The sequence below is a fragment of the Amblyraja radiata genome, chromosome 7 (assembly GCF_010909765.2).
Source record: "Amblyraja radiata isolate CabotCenter1 chromosome 7, sAmbRad1.1.pri, whole genome shotgun sequence".
Classification (NCBI taxonomy): domain Eukaryota; kingdom Metazoa; phylum Chordata; class Chondrichthyes; order Rajiformes; family Rajidae; genus Amblyraja; species Amblyraja radiata.
The window spans coordinates 46488044-46508630 of NC_045962.1; the positions used below are offsets into that span (position 1 = coordinate 46488044).

The 20587-nt window shown below is 44.5% G+C and overlaps 1 protein-coding gene across 3 annotated transcripts in view; it reads right to left on the reverse strand.

Annotated features, from left to right (window-relative positions):
* Window positions 1-11608: 11608 nt before the first annotated feature.
* mdh1b (malate dehydrogenase 1B) overlaps window positions 11609-20587 on the reverse strand; it is a 75012-nt gene continuing 66033 nt past the window's right edge. For all 3 annotated transcript variants that reach the window (XM_033024373.1, XM_033024372.1, XM_033024375.1), the window contains one exon: window positions 11609-13126. In XM_033024373.1, coding sequence (XP_032880264.1) covers window positions 12998-13126 — 129 coding nt within the window. In that variant the 3' untranslated portion in view covers window positions 11609-12997. The remainder of the gene's footprint in view (window positions 13127-20587) is intronic.

Below are 20587 nucleotides of genomic sequence, written 5' to 3' on the forward strand. Positions count from 1 at the left end.
CAGTTTTCCCCTCCATGGGCTGTGGAGATCTCCTATTGGGTGTTTTTTTTCACAAAACTAAGAATGTAGTTTATGCTAAACCTAACACATATCCCCGTTGGATTGCGACCTTGTCGTGGTCGGGGAGCTTGTGTGTCTCAGTGACCCCTTGAGCTATGCCAGTGGGAGATTCATCTCCTGTTAGGGTCTCCCATGCTGGACAGATCGAAGGGTAGAGGCGAGACGAAGAGCGATCCACTGGTCCATCAGGTTGGAGGTTGAGCACAGGGTTAACAACCCTGTCTCGTAAAACAAATATGTTACCGAAACAGCAACTGAAGGAATCAACACTACTGGGCGGGATGGACTTCCAGGCTATCGACAGATGCTAGGAAATGAAAACAATGGACTTGGGGTAGTGTCCAGAAGTTAGTCCAGACAGACAGGAGTGGAGGACCTTTGTTGCTGCCCTACATGCCAGGAGGCATAATAGGCAGTAAGTAAGTACTAACTTACATGCAAAATTTCATATTTCTGTTGTTTTGTTACCGAACTATGTGTGGGGTATTCCATTTAATATAGTGAGTATTATATAAAGATTAAAGAAGAGAGACATAGATAGGTTAGATAGTCAAAATCTTGTTTTTCCTATGGCAAGGGTATCAAAACAAGAGGGCATAGGTTTAAGTTGAGAGGTAAGAATTTTAAAGAGCAATTTATTTATACGGTTGGTATATGGAATGCACTGCCAGAAGAGGTGGTGGAATCAGATGCAATTACTACATTTAAGAGACATTTGCACAGACACTTAAGTAGGCAAGTCATAGAAGAATATGATCCTAATGCAGGCAAATGTGATTTGTGTAAATGGGCAAAACAATCAGCATGTATATGGTAGCATGAAGGGCCCATTTCTGTGATATATGAATTGATGATCCTATGATCCATAAACCTGTCCTCATCGATAAGACTGCGGTGGAAAGACTCAACGGCTTCAAATTCCTGGGCATGATTATCTCTGAAGATCTGCCCTGGCATCAGCACATTGATGCAATTACAAAGTTTATGAATGCCTCTGCATCCTTAGAAGTTTGAGGAGATTCAGAACTTTACAGGTGTATGTAGGGAGCATATGGACTGGTTATATCACAAACTAATTCGGTAACTCAAATGTCCAGGAAAGAAAGAGACTGTAGGGAGTGGTAGATATTGCCCGGTCCTTTATGGGTAATGCCCTCCCCACCATTGAAGTTTAGGTTTTGGTTTAGATTTATTATTGTCACGTGAACTGAGGTACAGTGAAAAGATTTGTTTTGCATGCAATCAAAACAGATCAGATAAACCATACATAAATACAATCAAGACAAACTCAAGTACAATAGATAGAGCAAAAGGGAAGATACAGAGTGCAGAATGTAGTTCTCAGCATTGTAGCGCATGAGTTACATAGACAAAGTCCAACATCGACAATGGGATAGAGGTGAATCAAACAGTACCCAAGCTTATGGAAGGACCATTGTGAAGCCTGATTACAGAAGGGATGAAGCTATTCCCTAGTCTGATGGCATGCATTTCAAGCTGCTGTACTTTGAGAGCAAGAAGAAGAAGGAATGACTAGGGTTGGACATGTCTTTGATTATGTTGGCTGCCTTTTGCATTAAATGTAGATGGTGTTAGTGATGGGTAGACTGGTCTGTGTAATGGGCTGGGCCACATCTACAACTCCACAATTTCTTGTGGTTTGGGGCAGAGCTGTTCTCAAATCAAGCTAAGATGCAACATAAAACTATACTTTCTATGGTGCATCTGTAGAATTCTGTAACAGTCATCTCACCACTACCATCGGGAAGAAGGGACAAGAGCTTGGAAACTGTGGCAACCAGGTTCAAGAACTTTGTACCAGCATCCATCAGACGAACATTGCATAACATTAACCACTACCTCATCAACTATGATGGGGTGGGAGATTGCAACCTTCATGTGGTCCGCCCTGTTTTGACGGATGCAATCAACCTGGTGTGCACAATCAAAGATCAAATAGGAACAAGTTGTCCTACAACTTTAGGCTGTGCATGCCATACGCAAGAAGATCAACTATGATCTACCATGGACATTTAGGTTGTGGGCCGAGGAACTTTATTCTACTTTTGTGACCCAACTCACAGAACTACATGAAATTTTCACATATTGTGTAAAAATTTTATATAAATCACCCCTGAAACACGTCAAGAACAAAAACAGCACATTTTTATTAAATTAGAGAAAAACCGGAAAATGTTCAGGTATTTTTAGTCCAATCAAAGCATGTTTAACATTGAGTTGTATGCCAGTTGGCCAATCACACGCTTTGTTTCAGGCTAGCTAGGCAGGGAGCACACAACATGGCTGAGAGGACTTCACTGATGCCTGTTTTACTGGAGATTCCGATGAAGGTTCTTTCTAGTTCTGTGTAATACATGTCGTGGAAACTTACAGCAGGGTACTTGTATTTAGTGAGGAAAGCATTAAAAAGTCTGAAGAATGTGCAGCTAAGGATAGAATTGGAAGAAAGTCTTGAAAGCAAAGTCGCTGCTGAGATGCTGCAACACAAAATTGTGAAACCAGTCAAACTTTGTGAATCAACGAACTGAAAGGTAAGATCTAAATTCTGAATTTATGAAAATTAATCTGTATGGACTTTAATTAGTTTAATTGCACCCTTTATAATGTGAAAGCATGAGATTTGGAGGCTGTACATTCACTCATTCATTCATTCATTCATTCATTCATTCATTCATTCATTCATTCATCATTCATTCACTCATTCATTCATTCATGCAGTTGAGGGCCTAAACTATGTGTATCCATAACAAGGTAAATTAAACATTTTCACTAATGCCAGCTTGATGTAGTCTATTGAATTGAATTGAATTGAATTGAATTCCTTTATTGTCATTCAGACCTTACGGTCTGAACGAAATTTCGTGCCTGCAGTCATACATACAATCATACAATAATAAACAACACTAAACACAAATTAACATCCACCACAGTGTATCCTCCAAGCACCTCCTCACTGTGGTGGAGGAAAAAATCTTAGGGCTGCAGTCTCTTCCCTCCTCTTCTCCCTCTGCGCTGAGGCGATTCCCCACCGGGCGATGGAACAAACAGTCCCGCGGCTCACCGAACCCCGCAAACGAGCCGGCTCAAACACCGCGGCCCGGGGTGGTCGAAGCTGCCGCCCTCCAGTCCAGCGGACGCAGCCGCTGGCCCGCGGCTGAACTCAGGACTCAGGTCATAGCCGCCAGAACGGCGTCCCAGCCACCGGAGCACCGTTCCAGCCCCGAGCCGGATCGCCCTCACGTGAGTGCCGTTCCTCCCTCGAGCTGGGCCGCTCCGACGGGAGCGCCATTCCACCTCGGGCTGGGCCGCTCCAACGGGAGCGCCATTCCACCTCGGGCTGGGCCGCTCCGACGGGAGCGCCATTCCACCCTCGAGCTGGGCCGCTCCGACGGGAGCGCCATTCCACCCTCGGGATGGGTCGCTGCGACGGGAGCGCCACAGCCCCTCACGGGAGAGTGTCAGCCCCTTGCCAGGCTGCCCTCACGGGAGCGTCACAGCCCCTCACGGGAGCGCCGTTCCAGCCCCGAGCTGGGCCGCCCTCACGGGAGCGAACCCAGAGTGAGTCCTGACTGGCTCTGCCTCCGGAGTCTCGAGGTCGCCAGCTCCGCCATTAGGCCTCAGCGCAGACGGAGGCAGAGAAGGGGGATACGACAAAAAAGTTGCATTCCCCCGAAGGGAGAGACAGCAAGCCCCGTTTCAACCCCCCAACCCCCCACATAAACACAACCTAAAAACCAAAAACTTAACTAGACAAAACGAAAAAAAACAACACAAAAAAGTAAAGACAAACGGACTGCAGGCGAGCCGCAGCCGTTCACCAGCGCCGCCGATGTCTTTAACATCTAACCTCGGAGCTGCCTGCGATAACTTACCGAGTACAAGTGCTCCGATCGCGGGGCCAATGTACTTAACATAGTGAAGCCGCGGTCTCAATTAAGATGCGGCCGATTCACGAACACGGAGCCGCGGAGTGTGTTTGGATCATCTCCGCAGGGGGGGGGGGAGGCTGTACATAGTGCCATGTTTGGCGGCAGCTTCCAGGCCCCGACCACGGGAGAAAAACAGACGGATATTCATTGCACTTTATAGGCTGCCATTGGAGTGAGAAATGGTCAGAAATGGCTGATGTTTATGTAGAAATGAATTGGTGTATGTGAACTTGAACGAACTAATCTATCTATGGTAGTAACAGTAATGTTATTCTCATTAACATTAAGAAGAGGTTGACATTTTATGAATTGAAGTCCATGCAGACATTGATTATGAGATGGGGTTTTTTGTAGCCTCTGCCTGACCCTCCACTTGTACTTGAAATAACATCAATGGACTTATCAAAACTTATCTAAAGACTTGGAATCTGATGAAGAATATTCAGATGAAGATCAGATGTAATGTAAACAAATAAATTGGGGAAATAAATGATTATATAAAGTTTTATTTTAGTGTCGATCATTTCACTGTTTATTTGGTCAAATTATTTAAACAATGAGTGAATTACTTATGATAATGGCGTGCTGGTGAATGACAGTGCAACAGTCCACCCACCCATCCACACATACATACACACATCCACACACACATCCATCCATACGCACGCTTCCATGCATGCACACACACACACACACACATATACACACATACATCCGCACACACACACATCCATCCGCACGCAGACATACATTTACACATCCATGCACACACATACATCCACACACATACATCCACACATACATCCATCCACACATACATACACACTTACATCCACACATCCACAGATACGCATTTGACAGGTATACACAGACACACACACACAAACTACAGATACTCAAACAATGCAACACTTTTAGGGTTATTTTAGGTTAAAGGTAATAGCCCTCATTTGCAAAGGCACCATCGGGGGGGGTCACTAACATAAATGTAGGCTCATTGTAGCTTAAAATGAATACTCATCGAGTAAACATCAGAGCATTCGATTCTTGGTCAGGATGTGACATTTACATCAGAAATAAGACAGGTCTCTTATGGGGCTTTTTCACGGGGCGAGTTGACGCAAGATGTCACCAGAGTGAAGTGGTCGTGGTCCAGCACGAGTCTCACACGATATAACGGGGGGTAGATAAAGAGTTCCCACGGTACTCGGCATTTCTGTTATTTGTGCGAGTGACTTGTCCGTCTCTCAAGCTTTCGCGTTAAATCTTGAATGAACATCGTGAACTACACGTGACACAAAATGATGTAACTTTTTTTTTCACACACTATAAATATCCTCCCTTGGTTGAATTGGCTCATTTGGAGACATGTTTTACTGTGTATGTGGGAGACACAGATGGACTGAGCACAGTACCTCGGTCTTACTGTGTGTGGGAGAGGGGGAGAAAGAGACGTACACTCACAGAGGCAGAGTCTCTCAGCCTGTGTAAGGGGGAGGGAGAGAGAGAGAGAGGCACACACAAGGTGGATGTGAAATCTCACCTGCCTGTTTCAGTGACAGACGCGGGTGTCTGTACGCGAGGTCAGTAAATGAAGACACCCCCATCTGTCTCCCCCTCCTCTCCTTCAACTCCCCCACCTTTCCCTCCCAACTCCAGTCCCGTCCCGACCCCCTGGGAAACTGAATAGAGCAACAATATAGATATAGAAACTGAAACAATATAGAAACTGAATAGAGCAACATGGCAAAAACATCTCTGACACGCTTTACCCCCTTTCTTTGAGATTTTCTGGGAGCCATCTCTGCAAGTGTTCCTGTTAAAAAGATTATCCAACAATGACAATTAGGTGGGACGTCCTCGAAGGACACATGTTCCCTTGTCGATATTGAGACCACCTTTTTTACTCACCTTCTGTCCCCTCTGTCCAGCTTCCGGGTTTACCGTTCGCAGGAGTTCCCACACGCTATATCTCTAAAATCTGAAGTTAGGTAATGTCTAAAGGAACTGCAGACGCTAGTTAATGCTGGTTAATACGCACAGAAGACACAAAATGTTGGTGTAACTCAGCAGGTAAGTCAGATCTGGGAAGAAAAACATAAAAAGCTGGAGTAAGTCAGCGGGTCAGGCAGCATCTCTGGAGAAAAAGAATAGGTGGCGATTCGAATCGGAACCCTTCTTCAGACAGCCTAATCGGAATTGAGTCTGAAGAGGTGTCTCGTCCCGAAACATCAGCTATTTTTCTCCAGAGATGCTGCTTGACTCGCTGAGTTACTCCAGCTTTTTGTGTCTGTCTTCGGTTTAAACCAGCATGTGCAGTTCACTTCTTACACGGGTCTCTGTACAACATTGATTGGTAGCGTTCCGGACCCTGCTTCGGAAAGGCATCGATCGCTAGTCGGCGAGGACTCTGACCTGTATCTCTCAAAGAAGTATATGTGAAAAATTTCTCACGGACCATAAAAATGCGTAACCTTTCAGTAAAGTCCGTTTTAAAGTCCCTTTTAAAGATTATAGTTATTTTCTTGAATCTCATTAACATAACTCATGAATAAGTTGATGTCCATATGCGGATGCAAATCTTTATTTTTATTTATTTTTTAAATTCAATCCCACAGAAGACAATTTTTACTCACCTTCTGTCCCCTCTGTCCAGCTTCCGGGTTCACCGTTCGCAGGAGTTCCCACGGTACCCGCAAGAGTTATTACGGATATCGCACGGATATCGCACTGGCCACTACGTCCATATAATGTTGCAATGCTCAACCACAAGTGTACAAGTCACTCTTGGAGAAATTCAAACTTTCTTGAATTTTCTCCCGAGTGACCAAGATACATGATACCTGCCGTTAGCGCTACGGTGGTCCACGAATGCCGTACTGTTATCGCACGAGGTTCCCACGATGTTAAACTCTGGTTAACTCTTGCGTCAAGTCGCCCCGTGAAAAGGCCGCTTTACAGGTCTGCCACCCAGCCTGGCACTGCCCCAGTCCCACTATGGCCGTTATCCCCACTCTCCCCATTATGGCAGTCAGTGGGCTTCAGTAAAAGAGGGAACACAGAGGATCTTGACCCTTTAATTAGGCAGGCTCATGAGCCCTTAAAACCTGAGACCTCTGCTGCAGTCTCATTACATTTCCTATTAAAGCGACTGGAAGATGCCTTGCAGGACTGTCCCCCAGCCTGAAACTTTTCCAGTCCCACTATGGCCGTGGCCCCCACTCTGCACACTGACAGTCAATGGGGTTCAGTTATATGGTTATTAGTAAAGGGAGGAACCCACAAGAACTGCCCTCACCCATTAATTAGGCTGGTTCAGGAGCAGGACCTTTACGACAGTGTCATAAAAAAAACACTCACAGTTATATTCATCATATTATTTTTATATAATATAATTATACTTAATTATATATGATTACAGTCATATTTACAAGTCATATATATATATATTTAAACTATTATTATACCTATATATATATAATATAGGTATAATAATAGTTTAAATGGACTGCAACACGGAAATTGGCTGCCCATGGTGTAATATGGGCATTGGCCACTAGATGGCGCTTACTTTCCCGATCTCATTTTCTAATTAGTTTAATTAATTAATGTGCAACTTGTGGCACTGACGAGTTATGACATCCTTCTCAATTATATTTCATCTAAATCTGTGGAAAATGTCATGTAGTTCTGTGACGTGGGTCACGAAAACCAATTTCTAGACACATTTTTGATGCTCGGCCCACAGCCTAATTGTTCTTGGTTGCACTACGCTCTTTGGTTTTACACAATTTTGGTGACCTAGTATTACTGATTATTGTATATTTATTGGTATGTTATTGTGTTAATGGGTCTGTTAAACTGCAGCAAGTAAGAATTTATTGATCCGTTGCAGGTACATATGACAACTAAATAGTCTTACCTCTTGACGATTAACACTGGTCTAAATTTTACGCCGATTGAAAATCAAAATGGAAAAAAGATCATATATCCATGTGTCCTTGAGCATAGGTAGTCATAGTTTTGATGCCTAATGGAGTTAGGGATATGTGAAGAATTGCCTCTTGGATGGAACAGAAAAAGAGAGCAATGAATCCCCTTGCTGGAAGACAAACTGTTAAAGGATTGCAGTAATATCTATAAAATTCAAAGTACACAAATGACACCCAAGCTCCACAGAATCTCAAAAGCTTGCGATTCGACGGGGACACTGATGATCCGATGTAACATCTGATAAAATGATTAAAACATTTCTTGATCTAAGTGAAAGTGGAAAAAACTTTAATGTAGAAGCTCGTCAATTAATAAATACACCCAACTCTCTCTCCCTTTCTTGAGTGCTACACCCCCCCCCCCCCCCCCACCACCCTCTCAGTTCCCCTACTCCTTTCTCCTCCTCCATACACTCATCTCTCATAGCTAAGTCCCACATTTTCCTTTAAATTCCCCCTTTCCCATTCCACCATATTCTTCCCGCCGGTTTTATATTTCACCCCTTTCTTCATCTAACATCCTTTTGTCTCCTCTAGCCTTTGTCACTTGTATATATGTTGATGAACAGAGTGATCTTGGGATGCAAGTTCATAGCTCCCTGAAAGTGGTGACACAGGTAGATAGGGCAGTGAAGAAGGCATTTAGCTTGCTTGCCTTCCTTCATCGGTAGGGGTATTCAGTAGAAGAGTTGAAGCTGTGCAATACATTGGTTAGGCCATATTCAGAATATTGTGTGCACACACTATAGAAAGGATGCTGTAGCATCAGAAAGAGTATAAAAGAGATTCATCAGGATTTCACATAGTACGGAGGTACAAGGAGAAATTGAATAGGCTAGGATTATTCTCACTGTTGCTCAGGAGGCATCATAAAGATTTATAAAATTAAGACAGGCAGAGATAGGTTGTCTAGATCTAGTGGACATAGGTTTCAGATGAGAGGGGAAGATTTAAAGAGGACATGAGGGGTAGGATTTTCACACGGACAGTGGTGGGTATATGAAACAAACTGCCATAGATGGTAGAGGCGAATACAATAACAATGTTTAAAAGATATTTGGACAGGTACATGGTTAGGAAAGGCTTAGAGGGATGAGGGCCAAATTCAGGAAAATGGGATTGACATAGAAAGGGATCTCAGTTGGAATGGATGAGTCAGGCTGAAGAGCCTGTTCACATGCTGTATGACTCTATTAGAGCAGGGCCCAACATAAACTGGAAATTATTAAGTATGAAGTAGCTGAAACAGATACCAGAATGTATCCTTCGGCCAGTGGCAGACTTACATTTTTGGGGCCCTGAAGCTTGAACTGTAATGGGGGCCCCTTCACAACCAGCAACGAGGTCTAGGTAACCACTTTTATCTTCTTCAATGGGGTTGTTCCATGACAGGCTGGCTACGCCCCCGGCGGGGTCCAGGGGCAGCGCCCCGGTGGGGGTTCAGGGGGAAACATCCTGAAGCTCCTGCATTTTCAATAAAATTAGTGATTCTCAAGCTTTCTGCTGGTAGTTTACATAACAGAAGCTTAGAATTTTTCTAACACATAAGCAGTAAAATAACCCCCAAAAGATATATATTTCATGAAATAGACAATAGGTGCAGCAGTAGGCCATTCGGCCCTTCAAGCCAGCACCGCCATTCACTATGATCATGGATGATCATCCACAATCAGTACCCCATTCCTGCCTTCTCCCCATATCCCTTGACTCTGCTATCTTTAAGAGACTCTGCTATCTATCTCTCTCTCTTGAAAGCCTCCAGAGAATTGGCCTCTAATGCCAATCCACTCTTGAAGATAGGGGATATGGGGAGAAGGCAGGAACAGGGTACTGATTGTGGATAATCAGCCAAGATCACATGTAATGGCGGTGCTGGCTTGAAGGGCCAATGACCTACTCCTGCACCTGTTGTCTATTCACAATTCTCGGTGTGAAAAAGGATTTCCTCATCTTCATTCTAAATGGCCTACCCCTTATTCTTAAACTGTGGCCCCTGGCTCTGGGCTCTCCCAAGATTGGAAATATGTTTCCTGCCTCTAGTGTGTCCAAGCCCTTAATAATCTTATATGTTTCAACAAATGGCCTCATCCAGCTAACAAAATCTTTACAAAAAATGTTACCTGAAATGTCTCTTTGCCAAGCACTGAGATGAGAAAAACAATTTCACACAGTTGTGAATTTGTGGAATTCTCTTCCACAGAAGCAGTGGTCTCTCATCTCCTTCAGCCGCACCTCGGTCTCCCTTCTTGAGCTCAGACACCCATTTCACCTCACCTCACCTATGCTCACTTCTCCTCACCTACACACCTACACCTCGACTAAACCTCTCGCCTCACTAAACCCCTCACCTCGACGATATCTCACTACCAAACTTCTCCTCACACCTAAACCTTGCTCGACTAAACCGTACCTCGCCCCTCAAATAAACCTCACACCTTAACCCCACCTCAACTTAACTAAACCTCCCACCTCATGATTAAACTCCACCTCACACCTAATCCGTGCCTCGACTAATCACCGCCTCTCTCCCGTTCCCGCTATTCATAGCCCCCCCCCCCCCGGGCCATTGGCGGCGCCTCACATGAATGGAACGGCTCCAACCAGGGGAGGCGTGAGGTGGGAGGTTTAGTCGAGGCGAGGTTTAGTGAGTTGAGATTTAAGTGTGAGGTGAAGTTTAGTCGAGGCGAGGGGTTTAGTCGAGGTGAAAAATCAGATTCATTTCTAGGAAAAAAAAAAAAAATTGGAATTTCGATTTAAATCGGAAGAATATCTGAACTAAAGTAGCTTCTTGGGCGCCTCCGAGATTAGGGGCCCTGAAGCTTAAGCTTCATTAGTTTCATAATAGATCCGCCCCTGCCTTCAGCCACAAAGGAATATTCTTGATCTCATGTTCTTGTGCCAGTGGGTGTCACTCTAGGGCTTTGAGTCTGAACATTTCTGTCCAGACCATATTGATCTAGATTTACTTTTACATGTGGATTTGAGGTTCTTCACCTTGACTTTCATTGTTGCTCTGAAACAGCCAAAAATAGCTGAATCAAAACCTTCAGTCTCGGCCCGATATATTTTTATTTCCATTCCCACAAACAATAACAACTCTATTAACAAATAATTGGAAAAATAATGATTTTATTATATAGTAACAGTATTATAGAATATAATTTGATGGTTACAATCAAACAGTGAACATGAATATAAATCGGTTTCCATATGTCATTTCCAAGATTCTTATTAATATTTTCCAGTAATGTGGGGTACAGAATTCATATTTCCCTTTAAAATTCAGCCCTGATGAATAATTACAAGCTTTTTTTTGTTTAGTTTAAGATAATATTGGTTAACTAGCAAACTGAGCTGTACGATGTGAGAATATTGAGTCTAATTCTGGTCCAACATTTAAGGTGCTTGAGAAAGGGTGCACATGGAACATGCGATAAGACCACATTTTTATGTAAGATGGACTTACAGAGTTTGATTTTTCAGAAATGTAGGGCTGAAAACATGGTGGGAAGGGATAAACATTATTAAGGAGTTTAAGATCATTAAAAAAAAGTTTGTATGTTTCAGATGTGAGTGAAGTGTTCAAAAGCAGTACATCAGAGAGAATGGGGTATGTAAGTGTCTGCTTGGTTGCTTGGCACAGAGGACTGCAGGAAGCAATATTTCCAGAGGACGTGGATATTGTGTTTTTTTTGTAAACATCTATTTCTGAAATGTGTTACTTAATTCAGTTTATATTACAGACCTTGGAATATACGTGATGCCTTACCATGTAAGGAATAAACCTCCCAGGACTATTCCCTGAAGCTAGTTTCAAAGCTATTGTCACTAAAGTGCATTTCCTAGAAAATGAATAATGGTGATAATTGTGATGTTGTGAATCATACAGTCTTTCTATCCTTTTCCTCAACTCCTTATGTCTTCATGGTATCTCCTGTTTCATTGAACACAAAGTAACCCAAATGCTGCAAATTAGATGAGTCAATGTAAATCAATGAAACAATGCGATCACTAATCATTTACAGTACTTTCATAAACATTGATGGCTTGATTCTTTATAGAGTTCTATAGCTCCTCCACCTAACCATCCTGATGATATCACTAATATTCACTAATCTATGAAAAGGTATCCAAGAAATCCCAAATAAACGTTAAAAAAAGGATTTAAAAGTTAACCCGGTGGAGTGATCCACTTATTAGTTGGTTTAATAGTATGCAATAGTTGGCCTTTTGATGAATAAAACCATTTCCATTATCTTTTTTTTAAAAACTTTTGGGGGGGTCAGATATCAATAAATATGGTTCAGAGCCTACAATAGAAGAAAAAGGGATATGATGAAAAATAGTCCTATGAGCTGATATAAATCAAAACAGAATGCACCGTTGCATGATGGGGATGACATAACATGTTCAGCTAACATTTCCTTGAAGTAACAGAAATTTGGAAGTAAATCAAAACAGAATGAGGGAAAAAAACTATCTAAATTTTTCTTACTTAAAATTTTTACGTTGCCTCATATTTTGGTTGATTTGTACCATTATATATAAACTATGAGATAACCCAAATCTGTTGCCTTTAAATTAGACACTATTCTACAAACTCAGTCAATTTGTTATTGATGAACACAATGCTACTAAACTGTCATTAAACCCCATCTCGTTCACTAATGTCCTACAGGGGAGGAAATCTGCCATACCCATTATGTTCGATAATTTAACTCCATGTGTATAGCAATTGGCTAACTCTTAAATGTCCCGACAAGGTCTAGCAGGTGACGCTGATCAGTAGCAATTAGGGATGGACAGTAACTGCGTCCTTTTCTAAATTCCCCCCCCCAAAAAACAAATTTGAACAAAAGTTCTTTGTATGCCAAAGGTAAAATGTCCCTTCTCCAACAGGGGTATCATAAGATGCTCTCTTAAACATCCAGATATTCTTCAAACTTAATACATCGGTGCAGCTAAAAAGGTGATAAACACCTACATTATTGATCGTTATTCTTCTTTGGCATTATCTTCCTCCTGAACTATTTCTCCAATGGATTCTGGTAAATGCTCTGCAACAGATGAGAGACTGTTTCCCATGTCCATTTCAGTTATGGGAGAGAAATCTATACTTTCCTCCTGTTGAAAGAAATGAAAAGAAACTAATATAAAGAACTAGACCAAGTGGGACCTGTTGGGTCCCGTCCCATCAATGCGCGGTTGCGAGGAGGGGGGGAGAGAGGCCTGCTGCATCACACACACACTAACCAACCCCTCACGCACACATTAACTAGCCCCCTTGATATTATATTAATATTATTCATTAGCTCCTTTTACCATATCCCCGCCCTATGCACTGACGCATAGCCCCCAACTCACAGGTGCATCTAGAGAGGGAGGGGGGGTGGGGTAGAGGGAGGGGGGGTTAGAGAGAGAGGGTGCAGAAACAGAGAGAGAGGTGCAGAGACAGAGAGAGAAGTGCAGAGAGAAAGGGGCAGAGAGAGAGAGATAGGGGCAAGGACAGAGAGAGGGGGCAGAGACAGAGAGAGAGGGGCAGAGAGAGAGGGGCAGAGGCAGAGAGAGAGGGGCAGAGAGAGAGAGAGGGCAGAGATAGAGAGAGAGGGGCAGAGATAGAGAGAGAGGGGCAGAGACAGAGGGGCAGAGAGAGAGGGGCAGAGACAGAGTGAGAGGGGCTGAGACAGAGAGAGGGGCGGAGAGAGAGAGAGAGAGGGGCAGAGAGAGAAAGAGAGGGGCAGAGACAGAGAGAGAGGGGCAGAGACAGAGAGAGAGGGGAGAGAAGGGAAGGGAGAGAGAGGGAGAGGGGGAGAAGGAGGGAGAGAGGGGGAGGGTGGAGAGGGGGAGGGGGGAAGGGGACGGGGAAGAGGGGGGTAAGGGGAGGGAGGAAGGGGGTAGAGAGGGAGGGAGGGGGAAGGGGGGAAGGGGAGGGGGTAGAGATGGGAGAGGGAGGGGGGGGGAGATGGGGTAAGGGCGGTAGGGGGGAGGGAGATGGGGAAAGGGGGGTTGGGAGGGAGGGAGATGGGGGGAAAGGGGAGCGACCAAATGACTGCGAGTCGGGGGGGGGGGGGGAATGGGGTAACTCACAGCGCGTGGAAAACAGTGCGCAGCAGACTGTGCGTGGAAAACAGTGAGCAGCAGGCCACGCGAGCAGACCCATTGTGACATCATCAGCTCGATTATTTTCTAATTTATTTGAAATATGTAAAAAATTTACCGCAAGGGCTTCATTTTTCGGAGCAGATTTGATTACACACACACACATCCAAGATCATAATTTTAATAGTTACGAGACTAAGTTGGACCCGTTGGGTTGCAGTCACACGGGAGGTCTGGTCTCCCAATGCAATATTCCACCACTCACCTGTTCCCCCAACGCAACGGCGGGAGCGTTCTGTAGCCGGGGGACGGGGACGGCTTCAGGCGGGGAGCGTCCTGCAGCCAGGGCAGGGGGACGACTTCAGGCGGGGCCTGTCGGGGTGGGGGGAGTAGGGGGAGTGATGGTGGGGGTAGGGGGGATGGTGGGGGTAAGGAGGAATGGTGTTGGTAGGGAGGGATGGTGGGTGTAGTAGGGATGGTGGGGGTAGGGTGGGGGATGGTGGGGGTATGGTAGAGGGAAAGTGTAGGAGGGGGTGTCAGGGAGGGAGGGTATGTGGGATGGGGTGTATGTGGGATGGGGTGTATGTGGGATGGGGTGTATGTGGGATGGGGTGTATGTGGGATGGGGTGTATGTGGGATGGGGTGTATGTGGGATGGGGTGTATGTGGGATGGGGTGTATGTGGGATGGGGTGTATGTGGGATGGGGTGTATGTGGGATGGGGTGAGGTGAGGGTGTGGGCCCCCGCTTGCAGAATACAGAGCACAGTCCCCGCTCGCAGAACACAGACCCTGCTCGCAGAACACTGCCCCCGAACACCTCCCCCCACCCCCCCCCCCCCCCCCCCCGGCTCGCAGAACATAGACCCCGCTCGCACTTTGCTCACTACGCTCCTTCAGCTTTATTCTCGTGGCCGGTGATTGATAGCGGTTGCCGGTAGGGGCGTCGCTGTCCTGAACAACAGACCAGTAACTTTTCTAATATTTCACCGATCTGAACCAAACTTATTTGACTTGCTGCAGAGGAGAATGGTGAGTAAGGTGGTGTAAAATCGTAGCGTCATGGGGGATTGGGTTTACGCAAATTTAATTACAACGCAGACCGGAAGTGGTCAAGATGAGAGTTTTAGTAATAGTACTAGACTAAGTAGTCTAGTTGGGTCCCAGCTTCACCCGGGAGGGCTGGTCCCCCAACGCAATGGGCTGAAGGGACTGGTCTCCAGAGGGCTAGTATGGACATTATGGACCGAAAGGATTCTTGGGCTGGCGGCTCAGTCACTCAAGCCTGGTGTGCTGGCAGCTCACTCACTCAAGGCTGGTGGGCTGGCAGTTGACTCACGGCTATTCCTTGAAATGCCACTTCAAGCAGGGTGCAAGGCCACCAAATTCGTGTGCAGTTTCCTACCATTTCAAGCAGGGTGCAAGGCCACCAAATTGAAATGCAATTTCATACCATTTCAAGCAGGGTGCAAGGCCACCAAATTCAAGTGCAGTGTCATACCATTTCAAGCAGGGTGCAAGGCCACCAAATTCAAATGCAGTTTCATACCATTTCAAGCAAGGGTGCAAGGCGACTAAAGACTGAGAGTCATGACCTCTCCCTCCCCCTACTTGCAGAGACTGAGCCACGCCCACATTTCCAGGTTTTATAGTCCCTCCCACCAGAAGGGGCATGACCTTCATGGCGTGATTGACAGGAGAGAGAATCTCAACATTTTTTAAACACTAATAACTCTTTTATTGTTTATCGGTGGGAAAAATCCTCGGCACCTAAGGAGCGGAGGGGGACTCTGAGTAAGATGGCCAGAAATCACAGCCGTACGTGATAACGTTTTTCCTAAAATCAATATACAGCGCAACCAGGAAGTGGTCAAGATTAAACTTTTAATTATATAGACGGCAAGGCAGCTTTAACATTCTCAAACCAACTTTTCAATTAGGCAAGGCATTCTCAAACCAACTTTTCAATTAGGCAAGGCATTCTCAAATCAACTTTTCAATTAGGCAAGGCAACTTCTGCATTCTCAAACCAACTTTTCAATTAGGCAAGGCAACTTTAGCATTCTCAAACCAACTTTTCAATCAGGCAAGGCAACTTTAGCATTCTCCAACCAACTTTTCAATCAGGCGGCAACTTTGGCATTCTCCAACCAACTTTTAAATTACGCAAGGCAACTTTTGAATTCTCAAACCAAAAAACACTTTTGCATTTTCAAACTACATTTTGAAACCACATTAAGGGCACTGACAGGTCAGTAAAACCACCTACAGTTTAGTAGAAATGTGTTCAGTGTTATTCACAGCTCAGACTGAGAATTCCGACCACTCGCTCCCCCATCTTGCAGAGAACTGTGGCACCTCCACACTTCCGGGGTTTTATAGTCCCTCTAGAAGGGCCGTGGCCTTCAGGAGAGAGAATCTCAAAATGTTTTAAACATTAATAAGTCTTTTATTTTTCATCAATGGGAAAAATCCTCTTGTCCTGACCAGCAGAGGGGGACTCTGAGTAAGATGGCCAAAAAATCACAGCCGTAAGTGGCAGCATTTTTTCTGAAATCAATATGCAGTGCAACAGGAAGTGGTCAAGATAAGACTTTTAGTTATATAATTAGATAAGATGCGTGAGCGTGGTGGCTGAATGCGCTCTTTTCTTATATCCTTTTTACATTATTTTAGATATTTGTGAAATAAAGATATTTTCCATTATTTAAGCATAATCAGTGAACCCATTTAATTTTGCTTGTGGAGAAATTATTTATCAGAGTAGTTCTCTTCGTCATTGTCTGAATATTGAAGATTTACAGATTTATCTTACATATAAAATTTTACTTCGAAGTCACGTGAGTGACTACGTGAAGAAGACCCGTCCAGGCGCACGTGCGTCATATCATCAGACGCATAGCGACTGTGACCGCGTTAGGAGGAACAGAGCCCTCCAAGCGGTGAGTGAAAGAAAATCTGAAGGTAAGTAGTTTTACTTTCACTTCAGGCCATTTTTCTGCCGAGGAGACTGTGTGCTGCAAATCAGGCAAGTCTATTATGGAGAAAAGTGGTAAAAGTAGAGGGAAGCGCACCGCAGTAAGAACTCAAGAGGACAGAATGTCTGAGAGTAGCGGGCGCCCTGTAAAAAAGTCGGCTGTAGAAAAACCAGCGACTTCTAAAACGGGAGAAAAAAGCTCCGTTGAAACACCGACGGGTGTCAGGCCAAAAAGAAAACAAACAGGCCAGTGGACTCGGATGAGTCGGAACCAGAGGTCATGTCAGACAATTGCAATTCCTCATGGGGAAAATGATATATAAAGGCAAACTCCGCAAGGAGCAAAGTTACCGCAGGCCTACAGGAGAGCCAGCGTATGGAACACCCAGGAGAGGTCCTGGGAAACGTTGGCCTACAAGTGAGCCAGCGCCTGAAATGCCTGATGAAGAAGAATATGTATGTTGGCCTAGCAGAGAGCCAGCAACAGAAATGTCTGAAAAACAATACAGACGTTGGTCTACAGGAGAGCCAGCGTATGAAGCAGCATCCAAAAAAGGGCTCAATTTTGCTAGCCCTTGCTGTCTCCTCCCCTTCCTTAACCCTCTAGCTGTCTCCTCCCACCCTCTCATCCGCCCGCCCTCGGGCTCCTCCTCCTCCTCCCCTTTTCCTTCTTTCTCCCCCCCCCACCCCCCATCAGTCTGAAGAAGGGTTTCGGCCCAAAACGTCGCCTATTTCCTTCGCTCCATAGATGCTGCTGCACCTGCTGAGTTTCCCCAGCAATTTTGTGTACCCTCCAAAAAAGAGCTGCCAGATTATGGATCTATGGAAGAGCCTGCTATACCCAAAAAAGGGTTTACTAAGCGTAGGCCTATCAGAGAGCCAGCGCATGAAACACCTGAAGAAGAGATGCCAGGTGAACCCCATTATGAGGAGGAATATCCAGAAGATTCTGACAATGAATCATATGAAGACCAGAGCCCGACAATACAGCGCAAAGTACCAGGTCTGGCCCAAAATTTTTATAGTCCCAGACACAAGGGACAACCTCTGCCAGAGGATATAGCAGAAAGTATAAATTACCTGCTTTCCCATCATTTGGAAGAACCAACGATGGATGAGATTGTGAATAAATACGAAATCCCGCAGAATTGCGCACTGCTAGCAGTCCCAGCACTAAACAGTGAAATATGGGGTTATCTGGGCACCGCAGTACGCGCACAAGAAATGAGGTTACAGCGGGTACTGAGATTAATGGGGTCAAGCATTACGCCGTTTGCCAGAGACCTGGAAGAAGGAAATGTGACAACGTCACAACAGGATGTTATGGGGATGATGTGTAATGCACACTTTGAAATAAACTGTATTCGTAAAAGTGCGATAAGACCTAACATACATCCTAAGTTTGCAGGGCTCTGTAAACCATCGAATATACAATTGCCGAACTTACTCTTTGGAGAAGATCTAGCCAAAAAGCTGAAAGTCCTGAATGAAGAGGCAAAAACCATGGGTATGATAAAACCACCAATGTTTGGCAGAACAGTTCGAAGGCAATATCCATACCGAAGGGTCGCTGGAGCTGGTGAAGGGACAAGCCGCTCGTACCCGTATACGCGCTATTGGCGCACAACCCCAGGACGCGGAGGACATGGCATTCCCACAAGGGGCAAGGTACAAAAGGTGACACCAGCAAACCCTGAGGTAGGTGGTTCTGGTTCTGAAAGAAACATATCAGATGTTTCATATTCGCAAGTTGGGGGAAGGTTACAATTCTTTCTCAAAGAATGGCGGAAAATAACATCTGACGCATTTATATTGTGCAGTATAATGGGGTTTAAAATTGAATTCTATCAAAATGAGAATCCCCCTACTCAACATATTCCGAGACGAATAAATTATTTCTCTAAAGAAGAGAATAGAATCATTCAAGTAGTACTTGACATTTTGAGTAAAAAAGGGGTTATTGAAAAAACAGTCTATCAAAACCACCAATATATATCTAGTATTTTTTCTAGACCAAAAAAGGATGGTGGCTGTAGAATTATTCTAGATTTAACAAGGCTCAACCCTTTTGTACAGTATAAACATTTCAAAATGGAGACATTTACTAATAACCATATAACCATTACATCACGGAAACAGGCCATCTCGACCCTTCTAGTCCGTGCAGAACACGTATTCTCCCCTAGTCCCATATACCTGCGCTCAGACCATAACCCTCCATTTCTTTCCCGTCCATATAACTATCCAATTTATTTCTAAATGATAAAAACGAACCTGCCTCCACCACCTTCACTGGAAGCTCATACCACACAGCCACCACTCTCTGAGTAAAGAAGTTCCCCCTCATGTTACCCCTAAACTTCTGTCCCTTAATTCTCAAGTCATGTCCCCTTGATGAATCTTCCCTACTCTCAGTGGGAAAAGCTTATCCACGTCAACTCTGTCTATCCCTCTCATCATTTTAAAGACCTCTACCAAGTCCCCCCTTAACCTTCTGCGCTCCAAAGAATAAAGCCCTAACTTGTTCAACCTTTCTCTGTAACTTAGTTGCTGAAACCCAGGCAACATTCTAGTAAATCTCCTCTGTACTCGCTCTATTTTGTTGACATCCTTCCTATAATGAGGCGACCAAAATTGTCACCATACTCCAGAATTGGCCTCACCAATGCCTTGTACAATTTTAACATTACATCCCAACTTCTATACTCAATGCTCTGATTTATAAAGGCCAGCACACCAAACGCTTTCTTTACCACCCTATCTACATGAGATTCCACTTTCAGGGAACTGTGCACAGTTATTCCCAGATCCCTCTGTTCACCTGCATTCTTCAATTCCCTACCATTTACCATGTACGTCCTATTTTGATTTGTCCTGCCAAGATGTAGCACCTCACACTTATCAGCATTAAACTCCATCTGCCATCTTTCAGCCCACTCTTCCAACTGGCATAAATCTCTCTGTAGACTTTGAAAATCTACTTCATTATCCACAACCCCACCTATCTTAGTATCATCTGCATACTTACTAATCCAATTTACCACACCATCATCCAGATCATTGATGTACATGACAAACAACAGTGGACCCAACACAGATCCCTGTGGCACCCCACTAGTCACTGGCCTCCAACCTGACAAACAACCATTCACCATTACTCTCTGGCATCTCCCATTCAGCCACTGTTGAATCCATCTTGCTACTCCATCATTAATACCCAACCATTGAACCTTCTTAACCAACCTTCCGTGAGGAACCTTGTCAAAGGCCTTACTGAAGTCCATATATACAACATCCACTGCTTTACCCTCATCAATTTCCCGAGTAACCTCTTCAAAAAATTCAAGAAGATTAGTCAAACATGACCTTCCAGGCACAAATCCATGTTGACTGTTCCTAATCAGACCCTGTTTATCCAGATGCTTATATATATTATCTCTAAGTATCCTTTCCATTAATTTGCCCACCACTGACGTCAAACTAACAGGTCTATAATTGCTAGGTTTACTC